The sequence below is a fragment of the Engystomops pustulosus genome, chromosome 1, assembly GCF_040894005.1.
Source record: "Engystomops pustulosus chromosome 1, aEngPut4.maternal, whole genome shotgun sequence".
Classification (NCBI taxonomy): Eukaryota; Metazoa; Chordata; class Amphibia; order Anura; family Leptodactylidae; genus Engystomops; species Engystomops pustulosus.
This window is the reverse complement of record NC_092411.1, coordinates 92150661-92175201: the sequence shown is the minus strand read 5'-3', so window position 1 is coordinate 92175201 and position 24541 is coordinate 92150661. Positions and strand designations below refer to the sequence as shown.

General features: G+C 42.4%; 1 protein-coding gene across 1 annotated transcript; it reads left to right on the top strand.

Annotated features, from left to right (window-relative positions):
- The first annotated feature begins 5579 nt into the window (after window positions 1-5579).
- On the top strand, window positions 5580-24530 carry TCHP (trichoplein keratin filament binding). Its single transcript, XM_072147267.1, has 13 exons — window positions 5580-5735; window positions 7212-7402; window positions 7856-8066; window positions 8161-8217; window positions 9445-9513; window positions 9647-9820; window positions 10745-10857; window positions 12584-12650; window positions 13730-13902; window positions 15278-15359; window positions 22269-22454; window positions 22611-22754; window positions 23428-24530. Exons 1-13 carry the CDS (start codon window positions 5655-5657, stop codon window positions 23458-23460), a joined length of 1581 nt encoding a protein of 526 aa, XP_072003368.1. The 5' UTR covers window positions 5580-5654; the 3' UTR covers window positions 23461-24530.
- The last annotated feature ends 11 nt before the right edge of the window (window positions 24531-24541 follow it).

Below are 24541 nucleotides of genomic sequence, written 5' to 3'. Positions count from 1 at the left end.
ATTCCAACAATGTCTTTGAAGTAAACGAGATCCTGGACATAAAGTCAGTTAGAGGGAAGCGGAGCGGTTCTTTCTCATCGACTGTAAGGCGCTGGAGGAGAGATCTGGTGAGCCCGAAGAAAACATCCTGGCCCGCTGTGTTCTTCAGAGGTTCCTTCAGGCCAAGAAGGGGGGTACTGTCATGGGTGCTCCTGCGACCCATGTCTTGGGTCATGGGGGCACCCGTGTAACCCCAGCCACAGGTTCACTTACCTATCCTTGCTCCACTGACGGCTCCTATACTTTGTTATGCGCATCCCCGTCTCCCAGAGCGCGTGCGTCGGCTGCTGCCCTAATAAATAGCCTGCCTCTTCCTGTTCCCCGTCGAAACTTTGTGCCTTGTTGACATTGAGAAAGCATTCCAGTTGTGATTTCTGAGTATTATCCATTGTGACCTTCTGCTACGTTCCTGACCTTGACTCCTTGCCACCTGTCTTGACCATCCCGACTTCGATCCTGTGCTGCCTGTCCTGACCTTCTGCCTGACCACCACCCCGATTCTGTGCCTTGGCCACCACCGTTTGCAAAGTCGCACCTGTGCAGCGACTTGGTGGTATCCCGCTTTGTGGCAGGCTCTGGTGAATACCAGGTGCCACTTAGACTCCACTCCCAGGTATCAGCTTACGTCATTGCCCGCGGTGGTTCAGTGGATCCACCACCACCAACTGCATGGTACAAAAGATTTTTTATTAATGCCACAACCTAGAAATATGCTTAAAAGACCTTAAGGGTACTGTTTGTGGGGTGAAGGAGGGTTTGTGTGGCGACAGGTTCCCTGGTATAGTGCCTCAGTGGCAGAAAATTTTAGGTAATATGGGGAGGACTTTTAACCCTTTACAAACTTGTGTGAGTGGCAAAATTCTGGTGACAGGTTTTCTTTATACCCTGTCCGAATGCTGAGGAAATTTACAGCAAAATTTACATGACCTGTATAAGACCTATCATTATGTAGCGAACACATGCCATGTATAGAGGGCTCAGGCTGTGAGCCCTCTCCGTAGCCCCTTAACGTTGCAATGACATACTATTCTGTCATAAGTTGTTGAGATGTTAATATTCTGTGCAGTGTACTGAGAAGTTAAATAAAATCCTAATGTGGTTGGAATTAGCAACAAATACAGAGCTGTCATTTTTTTTGCCACAGTTTATGTGCGTTGTAAGCGATACTGAACATGTGGGTTTTCAGGTTACGTTTGAAGGTTTTGAAAGTGGGGGACAATCTGACACATTTGGGTAGAGAGTTCCAGATTATGGGAACTATGGGAGAAGTCCTGGATGGGATTGTGAGAAAAGCAGATGGTAATAGATTGAAGCTGAAGGTCCTGTGAGGAACAGAGATTATGTGTGGGGCGGTATTACCTAATGAGTTCAAAGATATATGGAGGAAACATGTTGTGGATGGCTTTGAAGGTCATGTTTAGTATTTTAAATTGAATTTGCTGTGCAATGGGTAACCAGTGGAGAGACTGACAGAGAGGAGATGATAAGGGAATGTGTCAGGATTCGGGATGCGTGAATCCACTGGACCACCACAGGAGGTGGTACTAACCAAAGCCTGCCGCAAAGCGGGTTGGACTTGCTGAGGCACGGCACCACCAGGTCCACAGGTGCGACTAGCCGGCGGTGTCTGCCGAGGTCAAGTTACCTTAGCAGGAGACAGTCTTGTGGTCAGGTTCAGGAACAAGGTCAGGGTAGGCGGCAGAGATGCAACGTCAAGTCCAATTCGGGGGTCAGCAACGGGAGGTCCAGGCAGATGGGAATGGGAACACAGGCACAGAGGAACGCAGGACACGGGAACTCAGAAACAAGAACACACGGGAGCAGGAACGCAGGATATATGGAAACTCAGGAGCAGGAACGCAGAAGACACAGACACGCAGGAGACACAGGAATGCAGGATAACTAGGGAGCTTTCTCTCAAACTGTGAGACACAAAGATCCAGCAGGGGGCACAGGAAGGGGCTGGAAATTTAAGCAATGGGGCACTGGTCCTAGGAGGCGGGGACGCACGCCAAGCTGCCAGAGTCATCATTGGATCGTGGGGAGGCAAGTGGGACCCGGAGATGGAGGCAGCAGGTTGTAGTAAGGGCCTGGATGTGAGGCTTAAAGGATAAGGCAGAGTCAAAGGTGGCTCCAAGGCAACGGACTTTAGGGACTGAGGAGAGTGTGGAGCAATGAATTATGACGGTTAGGTCAGGTGGGAGGGATGTGTTAGTTGGAGGAAAGACCATGATCATGAGTTTGGTTTTGTACATGTTAAGTTTTAGAAAACAGGAAGAGAAAAAGGAGGATATGGCTGACAGACATTCTGGAATTCTGGCTAGAAGAGAGGACTTAGTTAGGTGTTCCAGGCCAGAGGTTTAGAGAGTGAAGAGCAGGGTGAGGCGAGGTGAGGAGGTGGTGTGAGAGTGATAGACACTGAACGTCCGGTAGGAAAGGTATGAAGAGATCCTGGAGAGGGCACAGTCAATTATATCAAAAGAACAAAGCCTTTGCTGCGGATGACCTGTCAGGCAAAATAAACCCTCTAGGAGCACTCACTAAAGTAAGCAGCTCCCTTGCCCTACCCCAATTATAGCAGTGTTAAATCGCTAGTCTTATCGGAACATACCGATAAGCAAGGAAACACTCCAGTACATAGCCATCCAAACGCTGGAAAAAACTTGCATTGGTCTGAACGTATTCATGAGAGGTCCGAGGAGGCGGTGACTGCAACATGGAGCCTGGCATTCACCACCAGCATCAGGTGTGGGAGCGGCAGTCCGGGGCAGAATCTTAAGAGACGGGAGCGCCTCGGACTGCCTCCTTATGAATACACCGGACTGTTATGTACTCCAGCTTTCCTAGCTTATCGGCATGTTTTGATAAAGCTAGCAATTTATCACTGCTATAACTGGGGGAGGGCTAGGGAGCTGCTAACTTTAGTAAGTGCTCTTAGAGGGTTTATCTTGCCTGACAGGTCCTCTTTAACCATTTGGAGGAAAGTTGGCGGGGGGGGGGGGGGGAAGCAATGGTATTAAGTTTCTGTTCAAAAGGTGGCAGAGATGAAGCAAAATTTTTTTGTGACTGGATGAAGCTAACATGGTGGCCAGGTAAAGAAAAAAATAAAACTAAATTCTCCATCCAAAGATACCATCTGTCAGTTATTATTTTACAGTGTTTGTATAACGCATGAGCTTACATGCAGCATCTTCTATAAGCCCTCTATCTTCTATAAGGGAGAACTACATGAAGACAGTCTTATACTGTGCAAGATTTATCATCAAGCATCAGATACTATGATGGATCTTGCGCAGTATAAGGCTGCCTATTTAGATTGCTTAGTTCTAGCCCTATAGCTATGTAGTAACTTTGGTTCCACTGCGGTATCTGCATAGCAGGCTTGGTTCTGTATAGTAATCTTTGTTCTGGTGCTATATTTATGTACTAATCTTTGTTCTGGAATTAGTGCCTAAAAAATTACCTTATCCTGGATTACCAAAATATAGGTAATATTGAAGGTGGGCCCCCACTAAAATCATTTTAATGGTGGGCCCTAGGCACCTTAGTCCGAGAGTAAGATACTGAATTTATATAGTTGGCCTGCAATTCCATGTTCTGAAAGCCATACATTTTTTATACTTCAGTGTACAGAGCTGGGTAAGGTGCCATTTTTTTCTCATCTGAAGTCTAATGTGGCGTCTCACATTACTGCTGCCAACTGTTGCTGTAGTTCAGCATCAGGATCTTTATTGGGAGAAGGAGCAGAAAATACCAAGTTTGTACACAACCATCATTTAGCAGGTTTGCAGCTGTTGAAGTAGGCAAGGATGAATACTGTAGGCTTTTCTGTTGACTTCATGTTGTGGGTCTTGTCTTAGTAGGTAAAAGTCAGTTTAAAGGGAAAACCCCACCTAAGGCTACATTCACACGACCGTATGGGGACGTATGTATGGCACACAGAGCTATACAGTGATAGGACATGTCCTATCTTTCCCCGTGTCCCATGCATTTCTATGGAGAGGGGTCACCCCTCCTCCTCTCCATGGCGCCGGGTCTGGCTACAGTCGGTGGGCATACGTTCGTGTGAAACCAGCCTGAAGCAGATGTTTCCTTTGGCAATGGTGGATGGAACCAGATCTGGTAACAGCTGAGAAGGATACATTTGGGCTTTACCATGCAATGGAGATGTAGCCTCAGGACAAAGTCAAGGGGTTGTCCGTTGTACAGCTGGCAAACACCAATGGAGATATTTAGAAAAACTAAAAAAGGGCATTGATGGTACAAGCAGGGCCGGATTAAAGGAGGGGCTCCTGGGGCTCTAGCCCCGGGGCCCCCACCACTTTCACTTTTTAAGGGGCCCCCACCAGTTTCCGACAGTCAGCGACTCAGCGGACTGTCTCTGTGTGCAATGCACAGCGGCCTGTGGCCGCCCCCATCACACGTAGGGGTCTAGGATGCCAACTGTGTCAGTGAGACACAGCTGCCATCACTGGGGGAGTTCACTGATGCGCTGTTTTGTCGGCAGCAGGTTGTGATGGGACGCCGGCGGCGAGTGATGATGTCACGCTGTCAGCATCCGATCACTACAAGCTGCTGCCAAAACAGTGCATCGGCGATGTCCTCCAGCGATAGCAGCTGTGTCTTCAGTGGCCGGCGGCTGCCTGAAGAGCGAGGAAGAGCCTGCAGCATCATGGGATCACTGGAAGGGAAGGTGAGGGTAAGTATGAAGTTTATTATTTTGTGGCCATTTTCTACAGGGGACTGGCAGCTAAATTCTACAGGGGGCTTGTGGCTGTATACTACAGGGGCTGGCAGGCCATACACTACAGGGGGCTGGTGGCTGTATACTACAGGGGGCTGGTGGCTGTACACTACAGGGGGCTGCAGGATATAAACTACAGGGTCTGGCAGGCTGTATACTACAGGGAGCTGTCAGGCTATATACTACAGGGAGCTGTCAGGCTATATACTACAGGGGGCTGGTGGCTGTATACTACAGGGGGCTGTCAGGCTATATACTACAGGGGGCTGCAGGCTATATACTACAGGGTCTGGCAGGCTATATACTACAGGGTCTGGCAGGCTATATACTACAGAGGGCTGGCAGGCTATATACTTCCAAAAACATTGTTGGAAGGGCCCCCACCAGTTTGCGCCCAGGGGCCCCCACCACCCTTAATCCGGCCCTGGGTACAAGGTCTCCCTCCATGTCTAATTGGAACAAACCTGTGATCATTTTAGCGGATGGAGGCGAGCGGGGCCTCCTATTGCCCATCAATTTATCATTTACACCAGTAAATGACACTGAGGAGTAGATTTAACTAATTAATCATTTTTTTTTTTTACCAGCGCTCCAGGGGATTTTCTAGGATTCCAGGGAAAGCCCTTTAAAAAGCCTTTCCTCCGTACTTGTGTTATACGCTGGCATTTCGATTGATACAGAATATACACAGGCACACAACTAACTGAACTGACGTCGGTACATTTACAGTAACGTCCGTTGTAGGCTCCTGTACGGCCGTTTTTCCATGGAGGACCGAATATCGCTGCTACCGTTCTAACAGAAACCGCACATAAGACGTAATGTTCTCCTCTGGCGCCTGAGCGCACCCAGCCGCGCCACAACCGTCTCCATGGTGACCAGAAACACCGGAAGAGGAAGTCGGCGCTGCAGAAACCTTGTAGCCGTTATACACAATACACAGGAGAGGAAGGTAACGAGTTCTCAGCTCTCTGTTATGTCATGTGCTTCCACTGTCAGACCCCATATTACCCCATGTATATTGTGTGGTGCTGCTGTATACCTGTGGTATATCGTGTGGTGTAATACAGATGTTATTGACTGCATGCATCTATATGCTGTATTCCAGTGATATATTGTGCTGTATAATGTATATGCCACAATCTATATGTCTTTGGTATATTGTGCAGTGTAATGGACCTGCTGCATGTCTCTGGTATACTGTGCATTATAATGGACCTACTGTATACCTCTGTTAAATTGTGCGGTATAATGGAAATGCTGTATATCAGTGGTATACTGTGTGGTATAATGGACCTGCTGTATACCTGTGGTACATTGGCCCACATTTAATAAGCTTTAACATCCAAAGTCTGACAGTATTGTCGCGCACTCCATGTTAAAGGTGCACAAAAAAAAAGTGGTGCACTATGTGGGAACTGTGCAGAGGGCACCAGCTTCATGAAGAACGGGTGCCAGAAATCCTGGCGCCCTCTGCAATCTACACAGGCAAACTGCATATGGTGCTTGCGTCCTGTCGCCAGGAGATTTGTTCCATGACGCAGGACCCTGCACAATCTGTGGTTCACAGACAAACGCTGCAAGTGTCAAGCTGCCCTTCAAAAATTTTTTGCCCCTCCTCTGGTATCTACACTTGCTCTGCAGACTGTCCTGGAGATACATGAAATCTCTTTCAGTGGCAAGTATTGATGTGCCATCTTGGAGCTGTTGGACTACCAGTGCAACCTTGATGGTCTGCAGGTACTGCCTCATGCTCGCAGTAGGGACTGGTATCTATACCTCAGGGGGCAGGGACTCCCAGCAGCAGAGATGACTGTGATGGCAATAGCCCGAATCCTTAGCATGTGTAGTCAGAGAAATACAACAATTATACAAATGGTTTAGCAAGTAGTGGCCAAAGGCAATAACTGGATAAAGCTGAAGGCAGGTTGACTTTGATGATGTACTTGTGTTATTTATACATAACAGGAGGTTAAGCCCAGTGCGACTCTTGTCCAGCTTTAAATCCTTACAAGTTTTTTTTAATACAACTTTTTTTTGTGGGAATGAATCAGGTTCGCTTTAAAATGGATATCTTTCTGATTTCCATAATGGTAGTGGTAATGGTAATTTTTATTTAAATTTCCAAAATGTGTAGTATGAGGCATAATGGTAAGTAACACCCTGCTCTGGCCCACTCTACTGCCGTTGACTCTCCCATCCACGTCCACTTGCTGTGGTGGTGGTGCAAAGAGGAAAATAAATGCAATTCCATGTGAGTTCTGAAAATATTCCATAAAACTGGCGTATAAGCTCTGATAAGTGTCCCCACTGTCTGTAACTACTACTTCTCTATCTGGTTTATGTGTGGGTTTGGGAGAGAAAGCATGTAACGACTTTCTTCTGTCAGTATCTTGTCATTTTCTACTCATTTTATTTTTGTTTAAAGATGGCATTACCTACACTCCCATCATACTGGCACAGCCGTAGCAGAGTGCTGGAGAAGCAAATTGTACGTCACAGAGAACAAGAGGCCCGATTCCGTCATGAGTGGGATCTGACCAACCGTTACTTCAAACAGTCTGATGTGTGCAGCAGCAAACAAGCCCAATGGAGTTCACGGATCTCATACGAACAAAGGTTTGAGCTTTTTTTTGTGTTATCTTTACCTTTGTTTAAAAAAATCAGTACTGTATTCACAAGTATTAGAACGTATTAGTACGTCCCCATAGACGGCAATAGCGCGCGGCGCAGATACAATGCCACACATGTGTGGCACCGATCCGGTCCGCACAGCGCAAAAAGGTAGAGCATGCTCTATCTTTTGCCGTGTGTGCGGCCGTGCGCCGCTATTCTCTATGGAGGGAGGAGGGGTCACCTCCTCCTCTCCAGCACACGGCGGTATGCCCGCACGGCGGGAATACCGCGTGTGAATGTACCCTTACTATAATAAATATTGTGGCTGGGACATTCATGTTCACCCCCTGCCATAAAAATTGAAAATAAAGAAGGCATAGTAGATCTGCCCCAATATGTCTATTAGACTGTTTAAACTAATGTGTATGTGTATATAATATATATATATATTTTTAGTATGAATGCTTATCATCGGGAGAAGCAGAAGGAGGAGAAGAAAAAAAACTTGGAGCGACGAAGAGAGGAGCTTCGCAAACTCTTACAGGAAGAACGGGATTTGCTGGAGTCAGAACTCCAGGAGCTTTCTCGTAACCGGGATCCTGATCTCCTAAGCATGAGGGAAAAAGCTGCGGGGCTAAAGTCCGCACGGGAAGAAAGAAGGAAAAAGGTTTCTTCATTTTTTTTCCCCCCTTGTTTTAATAAGTCTGCAGATATTTATTTAATTGGCATAATAATAAATTAATATGTTTTTATTTTCTTAGCTCTCAGAGGAATTACTGTATGAGCAGTGGAAGAAGAACAATACTAAGCTCCGTGAGGTAGAAGCATTGACATCTTCCTTCGTTCGTTTTTAGAAAACCCCAATATTGCCTTAAACAATGATATAATAATATAAAAATAATACAATGTTTAGGGGTTTTACAGGATCTTGATAATGATGAACCTGAATACCAGATTGGTTGAGCTTTACTCCTACTATTTGTTGGCTAGGTTTTCCATTGTGTCAACCAATAATACAGTAAACCAGACACATCTCTTCATACCATGTAAATAATGTACTAATAAGAAATACAAATGACCCCCGAATCAGTTGCCCTTTGTATTTAGTATAATATAATTTGTGGATGGCTACTATGCTAGCAGGGCTGTGTCTTTTTTTTTTCTTCTCTTTTTCTGGGGGGTAGCTTTCTGTGGAAGTGAATAAATTAAAAGACGGGGCGCTCCGGTGGCACCTTAGACTAATTAGCATATATTAGCTCTATATTGCCACAATCATGGCATATCGAGATATAATGAAAAGGAACTTCTTAGAAGGAGATAACAAGCTGATCGGTGAGGGTCCTACTGCTGGGAAGTTCAACAGACTGCAAAATGGAGGTCCCATTCTCAGTAGTTGGTGAATACCGCTGCATTTGTTCATAGTGAATGGGAGTGCCAGAGAAATCCGAGCACTGTGCTTAGTAATATCCGACACTCCCATACTGACAAAACACATGCTCGACCTGCTGCTCCACGTATTAGTGAGGATTGGACAGCTTTTCTCCAGCTAGTTGGGGATCCTATTCTAGTAAATGTGGGGCTTCTATCAGTCGGAACCTCTGTGGAGAGTGGATAACATGCAAATTTGGTACAATTCCTTTAAAGCACACCAGGATGAAGTATTGTTAACCAAGCACACTGACATACTGGTAAGTGCGCACTCTGGCAGGATCTGCTCTTCTTTTGGCTTCTTATGCCCTGGTTCTTACACAAAAAGGATTTTAAAATTATGCATAATTGTTTAAGCATTTTTTTTCTTAAAAACAACAACATAAGAAGCTAAAAGAAGAGCAGATGCTGCTAATGGGGGCACGTACCAGTATGTCAGTGTGCTTGGTTAACTATCCTTCATCCTGATGGTAGGTGCCCTTTAAGGATATGTTATACTGCTGTGTTCTTTTCATCTGTTTAACCTGTTGTTGTTTATTACTGTGTATATGTTTCATATGCCCTTGATTTCAACTCAAACCTGTTACGAATTCAACCTGTTATCAATTTCAATGTAGGTTGAATCTGGTTTACATAAAAAGCATGTGGTCGATGCGTGGGCAGAGCAGGTTGCAGAAAAAGATCAGGTGAGTGTAAGGTTATTATGGTTCCCTGTTCTTTTATTAGTAGAAGATTAAATCACAATGCATTTAGATTTTTTTTCATGGCCACATACAAAAATGAGCAGGAGTATTTAAATTAGTTTTTTTTCTCTTGTAGGAAAAAACTGAGGAAGAGGAAAAGAAGAAGAGGTTTGAAAACCAGTATGAGCTTGCCAGGAAAGAGGCCTTAGAAAATATGAAAAAGGAGGAGCAGAGACGTCGTAAAGCAGAAATGGAACGCGCTGAGGTTCTACAGCAGCAAATGGAGGAGCTCAAGCTGCGGGATCTGGAGGTGAGCTTATCAATCATTTGTGTCTCATGTTTGCTTCCAGTTTAGGAAGAACATTTTTTTTCAAGCATATGTCTGGTTAGTTCTGATGTCATGGTAAAGACGGTGGTCAAACAGACAATAAACTAATGAAATAAGTTAGATCTGATTTGGCCCTTACTCTATACTTTGTTGGTTTTCCATGGGTATTTTGTTTTCCTTACAGATTGACTGTTATTATTGATGGCAGAATCTAAAAAAAAGGGCACAGGTAGTTTAATCTCTTAATTCCATTAAGGATGTATGAAGAGGCCTCACACGCTGATGGTTCTAGGTACTATAGAACACAAGACAGGGGCTTCTAAAATGACACTACCTCTGCAACCACCAATCTTGACTCATCTCATGTGAAAATGAGGTGGGAAGAGTCATATTTGACTTTGGGGAAGATTTCTTATAGGTAAACAGGCAAGATTGCATATAAGAGGGAATTCAAGAAAGGACATTTCATACCCTACCTGAGGGGACCGTTTTTCTTTGTGTCATAATTTTTTTTTAAGTAAATGGGGATAGCATAGAGATAGATACATCTCTTTATGCCAGAACATTAAGCTGGTCATGAATCATAATACTATTGAAGCTGGTAATGTTCCTGCCTCCCATGCAAGAGGTCAATTGATCTAATTCGCCCTGTCTGGTCAGGTAATGGCATTCCCCCATGGTATTCCTTGATGATATATGTGCTTGTGGCTGGTTTTTGTTCTGCTTAGTGAATTCCTAGCAGCGCCCATGATTTTTGTATTAGCATAGGCACACACTTCTTTTGTTGTGATTATGTAAAAGTAACTTAAAACTCTCTTAAATTTTTGATAACTGAGGCACAGACAGTGTTTTTTGGTAACACATCATATGAAACGACTGTTACTGGAAAATATCTCTGCCACGTAGGCTCAGAAGTTAAAGAAAGAACAGGAAGAACTATTGAGACAACAGTGGGAAGTAGAGAAACTTCAGGAGGAGAGGAAAAAAATTGAAGAACATAGGAAAAAAACTGAACTGAGGTGAGTTCCAGATCTAAATATGAGCTCTTTTGTAACACAGTTTATTTTATTATTAAAGCTTAAAAGGGAACCTGTCACCACATTTGCACATATACAGCCAGTGACAGTTTCCTATAGAGCTCTAATAACTGACTGACACCCTTCTTTTAGCTAAAAATTGTTTCGCTTACATCCACATAAATCGCCTTTTATCTAGTATTACCTGGCATCAGAAGGGGGCGTTTCCTGCTTGGCCAGCTCCTCCGATCTAATACTCCCCATGCCTTATACCTCCTTACTGGTCACAGTTCATGTCATGTGACCAGAGTGACATTATCTCAAGTCCTTCAGCCTTTAAATAATAGCAAACTGTACTCTATGCATGTATCTGACCACATGAAGTCACAGCAGCCTCCGTGGACTTCTACTCCTCTCCATCCTCCATGGAAGCTGCTGTGATTTCATGTGATCACATACATGGTGTACAGTTTGCTATTGTCAAAAGGCTGAGAGATCTGCAATGATGTCACTGGTCACATGTCATGAATGTAACACAAGTCACTGCATAAAAAAATTTACACAATATTTCCCATATGTACATAGAGCTTTATACGTTTGTAGTTGAATATCAGCAGATGGTCCCTAAGTAGAGGGGGGCAGAGCAGGGATTTGAAGAGACACAGAGCTGTCAATCAGAATAATGGGGCGTGGTTCACTGCCAGCCTACGACAGAGAAGAATCACAGATACCAGACATGAGTCAGAAAAGCTAATTTGCATATCAGAAAACGTCTGTAATTAAGGTACAGAACCCCACTGGCAGCTAATTTTAGGTGATAGGGAAGGATTTGTAACGCTTTATCAGCAGGCATTGTTACCCGGGGTGGTCAAAATCTGGTGACAGGTCCTCTTTAAGCTAAAACCAGCGATGGCGATAAAGTAGTGACAAATGCATTTAATTTAATATCATCACTCCAGTTTTATAATGGCCAATATGAAGTAATTTCACAGAGTAAAACCTAGTGAAAAGCCTCTGACAGCTAAACCAGTTCCCTACACTGTACTGAAGAGATGCAAACACCTTGATAGAGTGATAGAGTCTACAGTTGGGATTCTGTTGCTTCTGGAAAAGATATAGATGTTTTAGCTTGTATGTTTTGGCTTGTTGTTAAGGTGCCTTACAAGGTTACTAAGAGGAAATGTTTTCCATATCCCATCCTTAAAAACATATTTGCATATTACTCATAATCCCCCAGTGAAGCATCAATGGCTGTAAGGCTCCACACTCCTGAAAAGAAGGCGTAATTTGGAAAGTGTCCGTTAGGAGAATTCTTAATTCCCTGACGTAGTAATACACATACATTAAATCTTCTAACAGTGGACTTCTTGGGTCAGAGTATCATTAACCACACATTTATTTTAACAAGGAATTTCCAAGGTCTCCTAAACTAAGACTTAGTTCAGTAATAACCTCTGGATTCATTAAAAAATAACGCTAAAAAAAACAGTTAAAATATATGTTTGAAACTAACCTTACATTTAAAGAGGACTTGTCACGCCAATTTGGGACCCTAAACCAAGGCAAATAATCGACCTGTTGTTTAGGTCTGTACTTACCAGCAGCTGTGTCCACTGTGTGCCTCTTCGCGCGATGCTGTGTGAAGCCGAGGATTTGGGGCACCAGACGCAGTTAGTTAGTTAAGCTGTTGTGTATGTAATGTTTGTATGATTTTTTTTTTTTTTTGTAGCCACTTCCTGAGTCGTCAGTACACGGCACAGATGAAGAGAAGAGCCCAATTAATACAGCAAGAGCTGGTAAGAGTTGTGTCTCCTACATGGAGTGCAAAGCCCTTGTTCTAATTTGCCCAAGGTTTACTGCTGTGGTTCTCAGGCCATATACTAAAGTATTCTCATCATTACCTACTGCTTGTATTAGTTGTGTAATGCACAAGGTCACATGATTGAGAGTTATACTAGAGAAGTATACTAAAAGAAAATGTAACTTACATACCATAAGAAGAAAGTAATAAGTAAATATATATATAGACAACCAAGTGGTTTAAAAATCAATTTCTTTTTATTATATATATATATATTAAATGACAAACAAAGACAGGGCAACACACAGAAAAAATTGCACAAAACCCAATAGTAAACTATGACATATAGCAGCAAGGGTTCCCTAACATGCCAAAGTAAGGCACCTGAGAAAAAGTACAAGGATAATTATTATTAATACAAATAACAAGAAATATTGTGCTAAATAAAGGGACAACCCCAAGAGCTTGCAAATATACATGTAAATGGATCACATACAGACCGTTAGGAAATGTGCAATGGCCCCGACACATGTTTCGCCAGGAAATGGCTTCGTCCCCCAGCCGTTTATTATTATATATATATATATAATAATAAAAAAAAGAAATTGATTTTTAAACCACTTGGTTGTCTATATATATATTTACTTATTACTTTCTTCTTATGGTATGTAAGTTGCTTCTTTGGGAGTTTTGTGGTGCAGCGGCCCACTGACCACACCCCCTCCTTTTTCTGTTTGGTATTTAAAAGAAAATGTACTTGAAGCTCCCCTGATATAGTGGGATTTTGATAAATAGGATTACATCAGCTGCTACACAGAAAACAGAGCTGTACACTCTGCTCTATTCTTTGTTGATTGGTTGTGGCCCAAGAATTATCTGATTAGCCAGTGTCCCAAATGGATAGGTCACTGATATCAGAAACATGGAAAATCTCTTCAAGCAATTGAGACTCGAGGGAGAAAAATTTAACCCAAATGAATTATTCACAGAGAAGCTCCACAAAAAAATGCTTTACAGGTAACAATGAGTCTTTGTTTGTAATGTAATCCTAAATCTTCTGTTTGGTTTCTACAGGAAATGGACATGAAGATACTAGCTGCACTCATCAGTAAAGAAGATGAGGAGGAACGCTTGCGCTCGGCCAGAAGGGAGCAGGCATCTGCTGATGCGGCCTGGATGAAACGTGTCATTGAAGAGCAGCTACATCTGGAGCGACAGAGAGAAGCGGAGCTTGATACACTGTTCAGGTGACGGCTCAAACTTCTCTTTCTTTTCTCTAGATGTGGATTCAGCACCAGAGTTAGATACAAGCCAGGCCCACCCCGCTGGGGCGGATACATCAAAAGGCCGAGACCAACTTGTCTGGAATAGTTTTGCGTAAAAACCTAGGAACATTCAGCGGCCGCACGTCCACTTGGCATGGTGGTGGCATGAAGGGGAAAATAATCACAGTTTTGTGACTTGTACACAAAAAAATAGTATACAAGTCCTGATTAATCTCCTCCATGGTTTTTCTTGATTTGTGTTACAGTCTATAAAATTGTAAAACTCCCTCAGAAAGTATTGGGTTACATTCCCATTCCCTTATTACATACACTAGTCAGAGATGACAGCTTAACATAATTACAGATTCATCTTCTCATGTGCTGGTCAGCAGTTTACTCATAGATAAATATAGCTCTAATAGTAGAGATGAACGCTGTGAATATCCTTGATGTTTAAGTTATTGAGATGACAGCCTCTTATTTACATCGCTCAGAAGCATAATTTGTACCTTTGGTGAATTGTTGTTTTACATGCTCCGCTATTAAAGGTAAATGCTTTTGTGCTATTTTTGCTCTCTTCATGGATTTATTTAGACACACTGCTAAGATTTTCCTCCCATACTCGCAGATAATGCAGAAAGAGAAGTTTCTGTAGTTTCTAATGACAAACAGTTACCGGATTAAACGTTACCCTCCTCTCTTTATCTGCCTGCTGTATGTGAACTTCAGAATCACTTTGTGAAGGACACAGCAACATTTTTCTTTAATAAAGCTGACTTTCATCACCTGCACTAAAGATTTAATGGCATTTTTTTATTTGAAAAATCAAAAGTTTACTATTGCTTAAAAAATTGACCAGAAATATAGTTTTCTGCAAAGACAAGCAGCTAGAAACAATTGGGAGTACAGAGCTGCAGAACCATTTCCAGTTACTAATTTTGTCTTTTAGTGGCAAAATCTCTTAATCTGTAAACTAAACTATAAACTATGTTTGCTGTCTAACTTCTCCTTTCCATGTATAACATTATATTTAGGCACACTAAATGAGAGGATGCAACATTTCTTATACCAGTGTAGACTAAATGTATTTTCCACAATTTAAAGGTTCTGCCCAAGAGTTTGTATACAGAGGCTGGCGGTATTGCCACTCGGGCTACCAGGTTGTGCGGCACCACTGGCATCTATATACAAACAGAGGCTGGCGGGGCCTGACACCACCATGAATGAACTGGTGGGGTGCGTTTAAGTCTTTGGTTTTTTTTTATTTTACTTTTTTAAGCCTCCCAAGCCATATATAAAAATTCAACTCCTGGACATGGCCTGTAATTGATTTCTCTAATTACTATTTATCTACCAGGGAAGAAGCCAAACAGGTTTGGGAGAAAAGAGAGGCGGAATGGGACAGAGAGAGGAACGCACGGAACCGTTTGATGAGAGAGGTAAAGTTTCACGCCACTAAGTGGAGGATTTTCTGTTTGTCAGAACTCTTTACCATCTCAGTCTGAGTATCCAGACTTGTTCCACACGTCACAGTTGTTCTACTTTCATCCTATGCCATAATTATCATGGGAGTGAGCACTTCCAGTTGTGGGAAGCATATGAGACTACACATGCAGTGTTGGCAACTTGTCGAAACCACATTACCTTAAAAAATGTAAACCTTTTACTATTTAAAAGACCCTGCTTCTGATATTTTTACATCTAGCATGTTTAATGTGAAACACACAGATTGCTCTATAGGTTTCAGACTACAGAAAGTAGAAGAAAACTTGTCTCTCTCTGCATATAGAAAAGCTTAATCGTATAAGTCATCATATGCCTAGATAGGAAATCTGGTGAAACACAGACACTGCCAGAGGCTGCTTAAAGGACATCTACCACCAGATTACCTCTGGGGGATGGGGATGATGCCACATTACAGCTAAATCCAGGGCTCCAGTATTGCAGAACAAAGGACTTTATAAAAATATGTAAATTAGCGCTTCATCATGCACCATAATTATGCAGGCTGCATCCCCCCCCCCCACCCCCATTTTCAAAGCTGGAAAACGCATAGTAACCTAAAACCACATGTGTCAGAACGCCACATGTGAATGCACCCTAAATGTGTCCTCCATGATCCTTCAACTGCTTATGATTAAAAAATGTATCAAACAGATCCTCCTCTACATACCTTGTCCCGCCTCTGCCCACCAGTAGAGAGGGACTATTTCTTTTTTGTTTGAGCTTCTAGTATAATTAGATTCCTGGGTGTCAGCTAAACTAGGTAAGGTCAAAGTGTCCCATACAATTAGCTTTTAATTATGCAAAAATATAATTTCACCACATATTAAGTGCATTTTGTCTGCTGAATTTGGGCTTAGAAATTTTTGGTATGATTTTGAGATTTATCTTGCTTTCTTTTTTTTTTTTTTTACACTTGTGCTACAATTATAGTTCAGGTTACCCAATACTTTTTTTTAACCCCTTCGCGTCTAAGCCATTATATAGCTTCAGGACCAAGCACAATTTTTAAAATCTGTTCTGTGTCACTATTTGCAGTTATAAATTTAGAACGGTTTATCATACCTAGGTAATTTTGAGATTGTTTTTTTGTGACATGTTGTACTTCACGTTAGTGGTATATTTTGGTTGTTATGCTTTGCATTTATTTATTAAAAAGTAAGAAATTTGGTAAAAATTTTGAAAAAATGGCAATTTTTTTATTTCTAAATGTTATTCCCATTTTACAGTAAGTCTAACCACCCAAATTAGTAACTAATTAACATTTACCATAAATCTACTTTATGTTGGCATCATTTTTTAAATGTTATAATATTTTATTTGGCCATTAGGTGACTTTCTAATAGAACAGCAATTTTTCAAATTTTCAAAAAAATGTAAGATTCAATGATTTTAGAGGTCATTTCATATTGTAAAGGGTTTTACAAGTTATATTTTGTGGAACTCCTCACAAATCATCCCATTTTTAAAACTGCACCCCTCAAACTGCTCAGAACAGCCATTGATAAGTTTGTTAACCCTTTCAGTGTCTCATATGAATTGAAACAAGATGGAGGTTCCATTTGGAATTTTCAAATTTTTACAATTAAGTTAATATTTAGCCCTAAAATACATATGTCCATACAGGATAAAAGGAAAAAACCTCACAAATTTTTGTTTGTGCAGTTTCTTTTTACTATGGCAATAATCCCCATGTGGATGTAAACCGCTTTATGAGGCCACAATAGGGTAAAGAATAGAAAGAGCGCCATTGAGCTTTTGGAGGGCAGATTAGGCGAAGAACACAGATCAGGTGCCAGGATACATTTCAAAAGTTCCTGAGGTTTCCAGAAGGGTGAAACCCCCAACAAATGACACCATTTTTGAAACTACACCCCTGAAAGAATGTATTTTTGGTTATGATCAGCCTTTTGACGCAATGGTTTTTTTACAGTTTTTTGTTGAAATGTAGCGTGAAAAAAATTTTGTGCCATTTTTCACAAATTCAGCATTTATAGGACAGATTTGTCAGATGCAGAGCATGAAAGTGAAACAAATGGGCTTAATTTTTATAGTGCTGTTTCTCCTGAGTTCAGAAATACCCCCAAAGTGGCATAAATATGTTCACTGGACATACGGCAGGGCCTGCAAGTGAAGCAGCAACCTGAGGCGTTCAAAGACCAATATTTGAATGATTGATTCACCAGCCCCAAGTAATGTTCAAAGAGACCGTGGACCCCCAGAATGATGGAATCCCCCCACAAATGACACCATTTTTGAAACTACACCCCTGCAAGAATGTATTTATGGTTATGATAAGCCTTTTGATGCTATGGTTGTTTTACAGTTTTTTGTTGAAATGTAGCGTGAAAAAAAAATTTGTGCCATTTTTCACAAATTCAGCATTTATAGGACAGATTTGTCAGATGCAAAGCATGAAAGTGAAACAAATGGGCTTAATTTTTATAGTGCTGTTTCTCCTGAGTTCAGAAATACCCCCAAAGTGGCATAAATATGTTCACTGGACATATGGCAGGGCCTGCAAGTGATAGGACAATGCAAGGATTTTGAAGCTTTTAGGGCTATTTCCCTATAGGTTTTGCAGGTCCCAGTTTGATTTACATAGGCCCTTATAGCCATAAGTACCTCTGTTTTATAAAAGACCACACTAAATATTTTTTAAGGGGTTTTGTATATACGGTTGTATTGTTATCTTGTTTTTTTGGAACAGATGTGGTGAATATCTGAAATATTGAAACACATTTTTTATCAAAAATGTCCACTTAGTACATCATTTTCATGCAACAGCAAAAATGTGGAAAAATATACTCTGACATTTATAAGGTTATTTCCCCTGCTTTCATAAAATAAACCATTATATACTGCCTGGACACATGGCAAGGCCTGGAAGTGATAGAACGCCACAAGGATTCTGAGGCCTTCATTTACTTGGTATTCATCTAGGGGTATAATGGGAATTATGGAGGTGGACGAGATTAGGGGTTCAGAGTATTCAAATAAAAAAAAAGAAAACAGGTAAAAAAGAAATTTATAAGTCCAGGGATGTGTGGTAAATGCGGAAGCAGTTTTTAATACAAAGACCAGGGTGGGAGGGACATGTGTCGCACTGATATGTTGTGTCTTTGCGTTTGCCATTTTTGAAGCAGACAACACATCTTTTCTGGGGGTGACTTTTTTTTGCAGTGGGGGGCACTACTCCAGGAAAGTGCTGCCCAGGAACAATTCTGCAGACAGCAGTCGCAGAGGCAGAACTTTCTCCTCCCTCTGCGGCATTATCACCAAAGAGAAGACATTTAATTACTTTCTCCTGGTATTCCAGGTATGATCCCTGGTGACCAGTGCTCCTAAAGATGACATAGGAGTTGTACAATGCCGTTTGGATAAAATATACTGCCAGCTTTTTGTACCATATTTTACATTTCCGCATGGCATTGTACGGTTTGAGGATCTGGTCAGACATGTCCACTTCCCCCATAAATTTATTGTAATGCTGAATGCATAGTGGTCTTGAGATAGGTTCTGCTGTTCCGCGGACAGGGACAAGGGAGCTGCTGGCATCATGAATGCTAGATAGCATAAATACTTCTTTTTTGTCCCTAAATTTTAAAAAGAGGACCCCATCACTGTGAAGTGCTCTGCTCTCCCCAACCTGCAGGGTTTGGCTTATTAGGGTCTTGGGAAGGTGCCTCTGATTCCTGCGGATCGTCCCACATGCGAGTGTTTTTTTCTCAGCCAGGCACTGAAACAAGGCCACACTTGTGTACCAGTTATCAAGGTACACGTGGTACCCCTTGTCAAACACTGAATGCAGGAGGTCCCAGGCAATCTTCCCAGTTATTGTGAGGGATGGAGGACAATCAGGGGGCTGAATTTGACTGTCCCTTCCCTCATAGATCCGAAATGTGTGAGTGTAGCCTGTTTCGGACTCACACATTTTGTAAATCTTTATGCCATATCTGGCACGTTTGTTAGGCAAATATTGCCTAAACTTTATTCTCCCCTTGAAGTGCACAAGGGACTCATCCACCGAAATCTCTCTTTTTGGGGTGTATAGGGAAGAGAATTTGTGGCTTAGAAATTTAATCAGGGGCCGAATCTTATACAGTCTGTCAAAACTGGGGTCATTTTGGGGGGGGCATTGGGAATTGTCTGCAAAATGGAGAAATTTTTGGACGGCCTCAAAGCGAGCCCTGGGCATTGTTGATCCATACAAGGGGGTATGATGTAAGAGATCTTTAGACCAATAGTCCCTTACTGATGGTTTTTTTGTAAGGCCCAAATTTAGCACTAATGCCCAAAATTTTTTAATTTCTTCTCTAGTGGTTGGATACCATCTATATGGCCTGGCATAAAATGAATTGGGGTTAGTTTCTAAAAATTGCTGGGCATATAAGTTGGTTTGCTCAACAATCAAGTCCAGCAGGTCATCTGTAAAAAATAATTTGAAATGGCCAATTTCAGATAACCCTGCTGTTTGTACTTGGGCTCCTGGAACAGCGGTAAAGTCAAGTACTTGGGGGACATAGGAGGTTGTGGAAAACCAGTTACTTTCTGGAGGTGGAGGTAAAACTGGAGTTATGGCCCTCCTAACCCTGCGAGGAGGTTCTTCATTATCAGATGAGGAAGAAGAAGAGGAGGACAGAACAAATTCTGAGCCTCCCTCACTCGCTGATTCTGTATCTGAGGCTAACATAGCATACGCCTCCTCAGCACTGTATGTTCTTTGTGTCATTTTGTCTAATGCACTTTATTTGAAACTGTAACTATGTGTATTGTAATTTACTTGCAAATGTAACAATCGTTACAGTGACACTGACTGCTGCTGGTGGACACAGATGAACTGTCACTGTTCAAAACTGTCAGTCTGACAGTGAATAACGCTGTTGGACTCTCGCTGACACTGAAACTGGCTGTGACGGACACTGACTGGCTGTGGCGGACGCTGACTGACACTAATTGATTATAACACTAACACTGACTTTTTTTAAATTTTTTTGACAAAGAACAAAGAAACTGAAGCTCCCTTAGATTAGGAGACTCTGACGGACGCTGACACTGAAACTGGCTGTGACGGACGCTGACTGGCTGTGACGGAAGCTCTCTGGCTGTGGCGGACGCTGACTGACTGTGGCGGACGCTGACTGACTGTGGCGGACGCTGACTGACTGTGGCGGACGCTGACTGACTGTGGCGGACGCTGACTGACTGTGGCGGACGCTGACTGACTGTGGCGGACGCTGACTGACTGTGGCGGACGCTGACTGACTGTGGCGGACGCTGACTGACTGTGGCGGACGCTGACTGACTGTGGCGGACGCTGACTGACTGTGGCGGACGCTGACTGACTGTGGCGGACGCTGACTGACTGTGGCGGACGCTGACTGACTGTGGCGGACGCTGACTGACTGTGGCGGACGCTGACTGACTGTGGCGGACGCTGACTGACTGTGGCGGACGCTGACTGACTGTGGCGGACGCTGACTGACACTAATTGATTATAACACTAACACTGACTTTTTTAAAATTTTTTAATGTATAAGTTTTTTTGACAAAGAACAAAGAAACTGAACTCTGACGGACGCTCACTGACTCTGACGGACGCTCACTGACTCTGACGGACGCTCACTGACTCTGACGGACGCTCACTGACTCTGACGGACGCTCACTGACTCTGACGGACGCTCACTGACTCTGACGGACGCTCACTGACTCTGACGGACGCTCACTGACTCTGACGGACGCTCACTGACTCTGACGGACGCTCACTGACTCTGACGGACACTGATACTAACTAATACTGACTTTTTTTTTTTTTTTTTTTTAGTTTTTTTGACAAAAAAAAAAAGAAACTGGGAACTCCCTAATAGTGTGGGAGTTATGGGGGATGATCACAGAGGGGCAGCTGTGATCAAAGGGTTAAAATGGTGGATTTTGACTATGAGGGGACAGCAGAAGGACACAGGCTCCGTTCTCTTCACTTCACAACGCTGAATGAGGAGAATGGAGCTTGCAGCCCTCCTCTGTCCTCCTCTTGACACGTGATCGCTGTCTGATTGGCCATTCTATACAGATCGGCCAATCAGAGCGATCGCCGGCAAGGGACCGCTGTGATAGGTCCCTTGCCGGTTACTAGGATACCGGACCCGGCGGCCGGCGCCGAGATCGCGGGTCTGTGTCACTGTCACGAGTGACAGTGACACTTTAAAGTTGTGACGTGACTCTACGTCTAGGTGCGGGAAAGACCCGCATCCTATGACGTAGAGTCACGTCAAGGTGCGCAAAGGGGTTAATAATCTACTGTTACTGTAATTTTAGAATTTATAGAGGAGTTGAACATGCAACCTGCAACCATTTGATTGCTTGTAGTAATGCATGTCAGTACTTAGGAACAGGATTTTAATTAGTGGCTAAGGACAGACCTTGGGTCCTTATTAGACCCTTTATCTTCCTGCTGAGAAGATAGTACCTTAAAGGGCGAGGTAAAAAGATTACCCATACTTCCGCTTTTCAACTCTCATACAGGAGCTTGGACCATGGTAGCGATCTTCTACCCAGCTTGCAGCTAGCATAGTACTAACAGAAGGCAGCGAGCAAGTTAGAAAAGGATTTACTGTGCTGCCTCTTCTCTAACATTTGTGGTTTGGCACTGGAAATTAAGACCTGAAAAAACAGTAGCAGGAAACGATTAGTAACCAGAACCAATGTGTTTGTATACTTGTTATATTTATTTTTTTATATCTGAGATATATATATATCCATAGTATTTGTTGTGAAATATTAATATCAGGATTTGGTATTAGAGGTAAACCCATATAATGGAACATGCCTTACTGTTTCTTTATCAGGTGCTGACAGGTAGGCAGCTACAGATACAGGAAAAAATGGAACAGAATAAACGTGCACAGAGGGAATCCCTTAAGTCTCGTGAACAGCTCATTCAAGACCTTGAAGAGTTCAAGCAGCTGACCTCCAGAGAGAAAAAAGAGGAAGAAGTACAGAAGTCCGCTCGGAGACTGGAACTAGAGGCACAGGTAAAATACTAAGTTGGACCATACATTATAGTAAAATAGCCTTGTGTGCGGCTGTTCTTTTCAATGTGTGGATGTGATCCATAGAACTAGACTTTCTGCAGTTGTTGATTTCCGTGTTGTTAAAGGAAAACTTATTTCTAAAAATTCATCTCGTAGATCTCTGAGCGGCGCTTACAAGAAAGAGAGGCCATGCTTCGTCTGGAAGAGGAGGAGAAAGAGAAGCAATTGGCAGAGGAACAAGAAAATTATTTGGCAGAACAAGAAGCAGAGGTTATGACAGAGAGGGGATATCAGGACAAGGTAAATTCTACGACAACTTGCCTTATCCCCAAGGCAGCTGGAGACAACAGGTTATTTACTATCCTGGGCTCCTCGGCTGCTGGTGCCTCCAGCCAATCTCTGTCTGACGGTTATAGAAAAAAGCCTGAGTAATATGTTCCCTGCAAAAGCATTCTCTGCTGTCTTATTTATTTCCATCTATGCCCAGTTATTGTTTTATTCTGATTACTGGTGACTACGAAGCCTTTCCTGACTTCGGCCTGTATATAAACATCCTCCATGTTGGTCAGCAGAAACTGACCAATAAACCGCTACCTTCCAAAACATATCTCTTTCCTGGTCCAGTGTGGAGGCATTATCCAGAAAATCTTCTTTGAAGTGGGATGTAAATTTATAGAGGTGGAGAATATAGTACTGAAGTCAAGCTTTCTGTACCCCAGACAGCTCCCCTCCACTGTGATTGACATCATTCACTCAGACTTTTGGTGAGCTTTGGTCTTGTAACACTGTATTCCGTAGAATGAGGTATAAGAGGAGCTAAGGGAGTAATTTATCAGAATGGATCAGAGGAAATGCCTCTTAATATTAATGCTCTTATTAATAAGCACTTCTTGTTTATGTAAAGTTTGTTGAAAAAGTGTGATATGATGAAATATAAAAAACTTAACGTGACTTTTTTTTTTTCTTATTGCAGGTGTTTAGTCGTCCCCGACCTGCTTGGTTATGACAACTGCTTAAATCACAAGGGCTATTAGCAACACAAAAGTACATCCGATGTACATAACTTTTACTTGTAAATACTTCATGAATGGTTTGTGTGTGTGCCTACATTATGGACCTTTTTACAGGGAAGAAAAGAAATGACAGGCACATCCCCTATGTACAGGATAGATTAAACTGTCAACGTAGAGCACACACATATAAAGAATGCTAGACCACAAAAATTGGAAAGAAAAGACTTATGCATGTAACAGCTCAAGAATAAATGAAGTAATCTTTATTTTACATTGAAAAAGGACATAAGAACAAGCAATTAATAAGTAATTTGGCTGCCTCACTGGTGTCCTATGTCTTGTGAAATCCCAATCTTTCAGCAAAAATGGGTTTTTACAGGAAGACCACTTTTTTAGTTATATCTTTGCAAACTAGCTTCATGGAACAGATTCTATGCCTTATAAATCTTAGTATTTGAAGTATCTTGCTTATCTATGTGGTTTATGTGTGGTAGCTTTTTGTGTACTTTGATAGCTTCATTTATTCTTGAGCTGTTACATGCTTATGTCTTTTCTTTCTTGTTTTGGACCTTTTTATAAAGAGTAATTTATAATAGATATCTATCTCTGGTGTGGTCCAATGCTGCCACCTTGTGGAGGAAACGTGGACTAATCTGTAGCCGAATACAAGTAAAATCAGAAATTGTTATTGGTAGACTTTTGTGTGTTATTTATGGGTGATTGAGTTGTGCTCCTTGCAGTGATGGTCTTGAGGAATGTCTGGAAGGTGGACTCTTTATTAAAATGTTGTTATCCTTAGCTTTCCATTTGCTGCAGATACTTGTCTTGTGTTAATTCACCCATTAAAAGGACACCTCCACATCAATACAATGAGGCAGATTTACTTACCCGGTCCAGTCGCAATCCAGCGGCGCGTTCTCCGACGCCGATTCGGGTTCTGCCAGGATTTACTAAAGTCATGTGCCCGATGTCCACTAGGTGTCGCTGCTGCGCTGAAGTCCACCGGAATTCACCTCCTCCGCCTCTGTGTATGCGAGTGCTATTTTTGCGACAAATTTTTTTTTTTTAATTCCT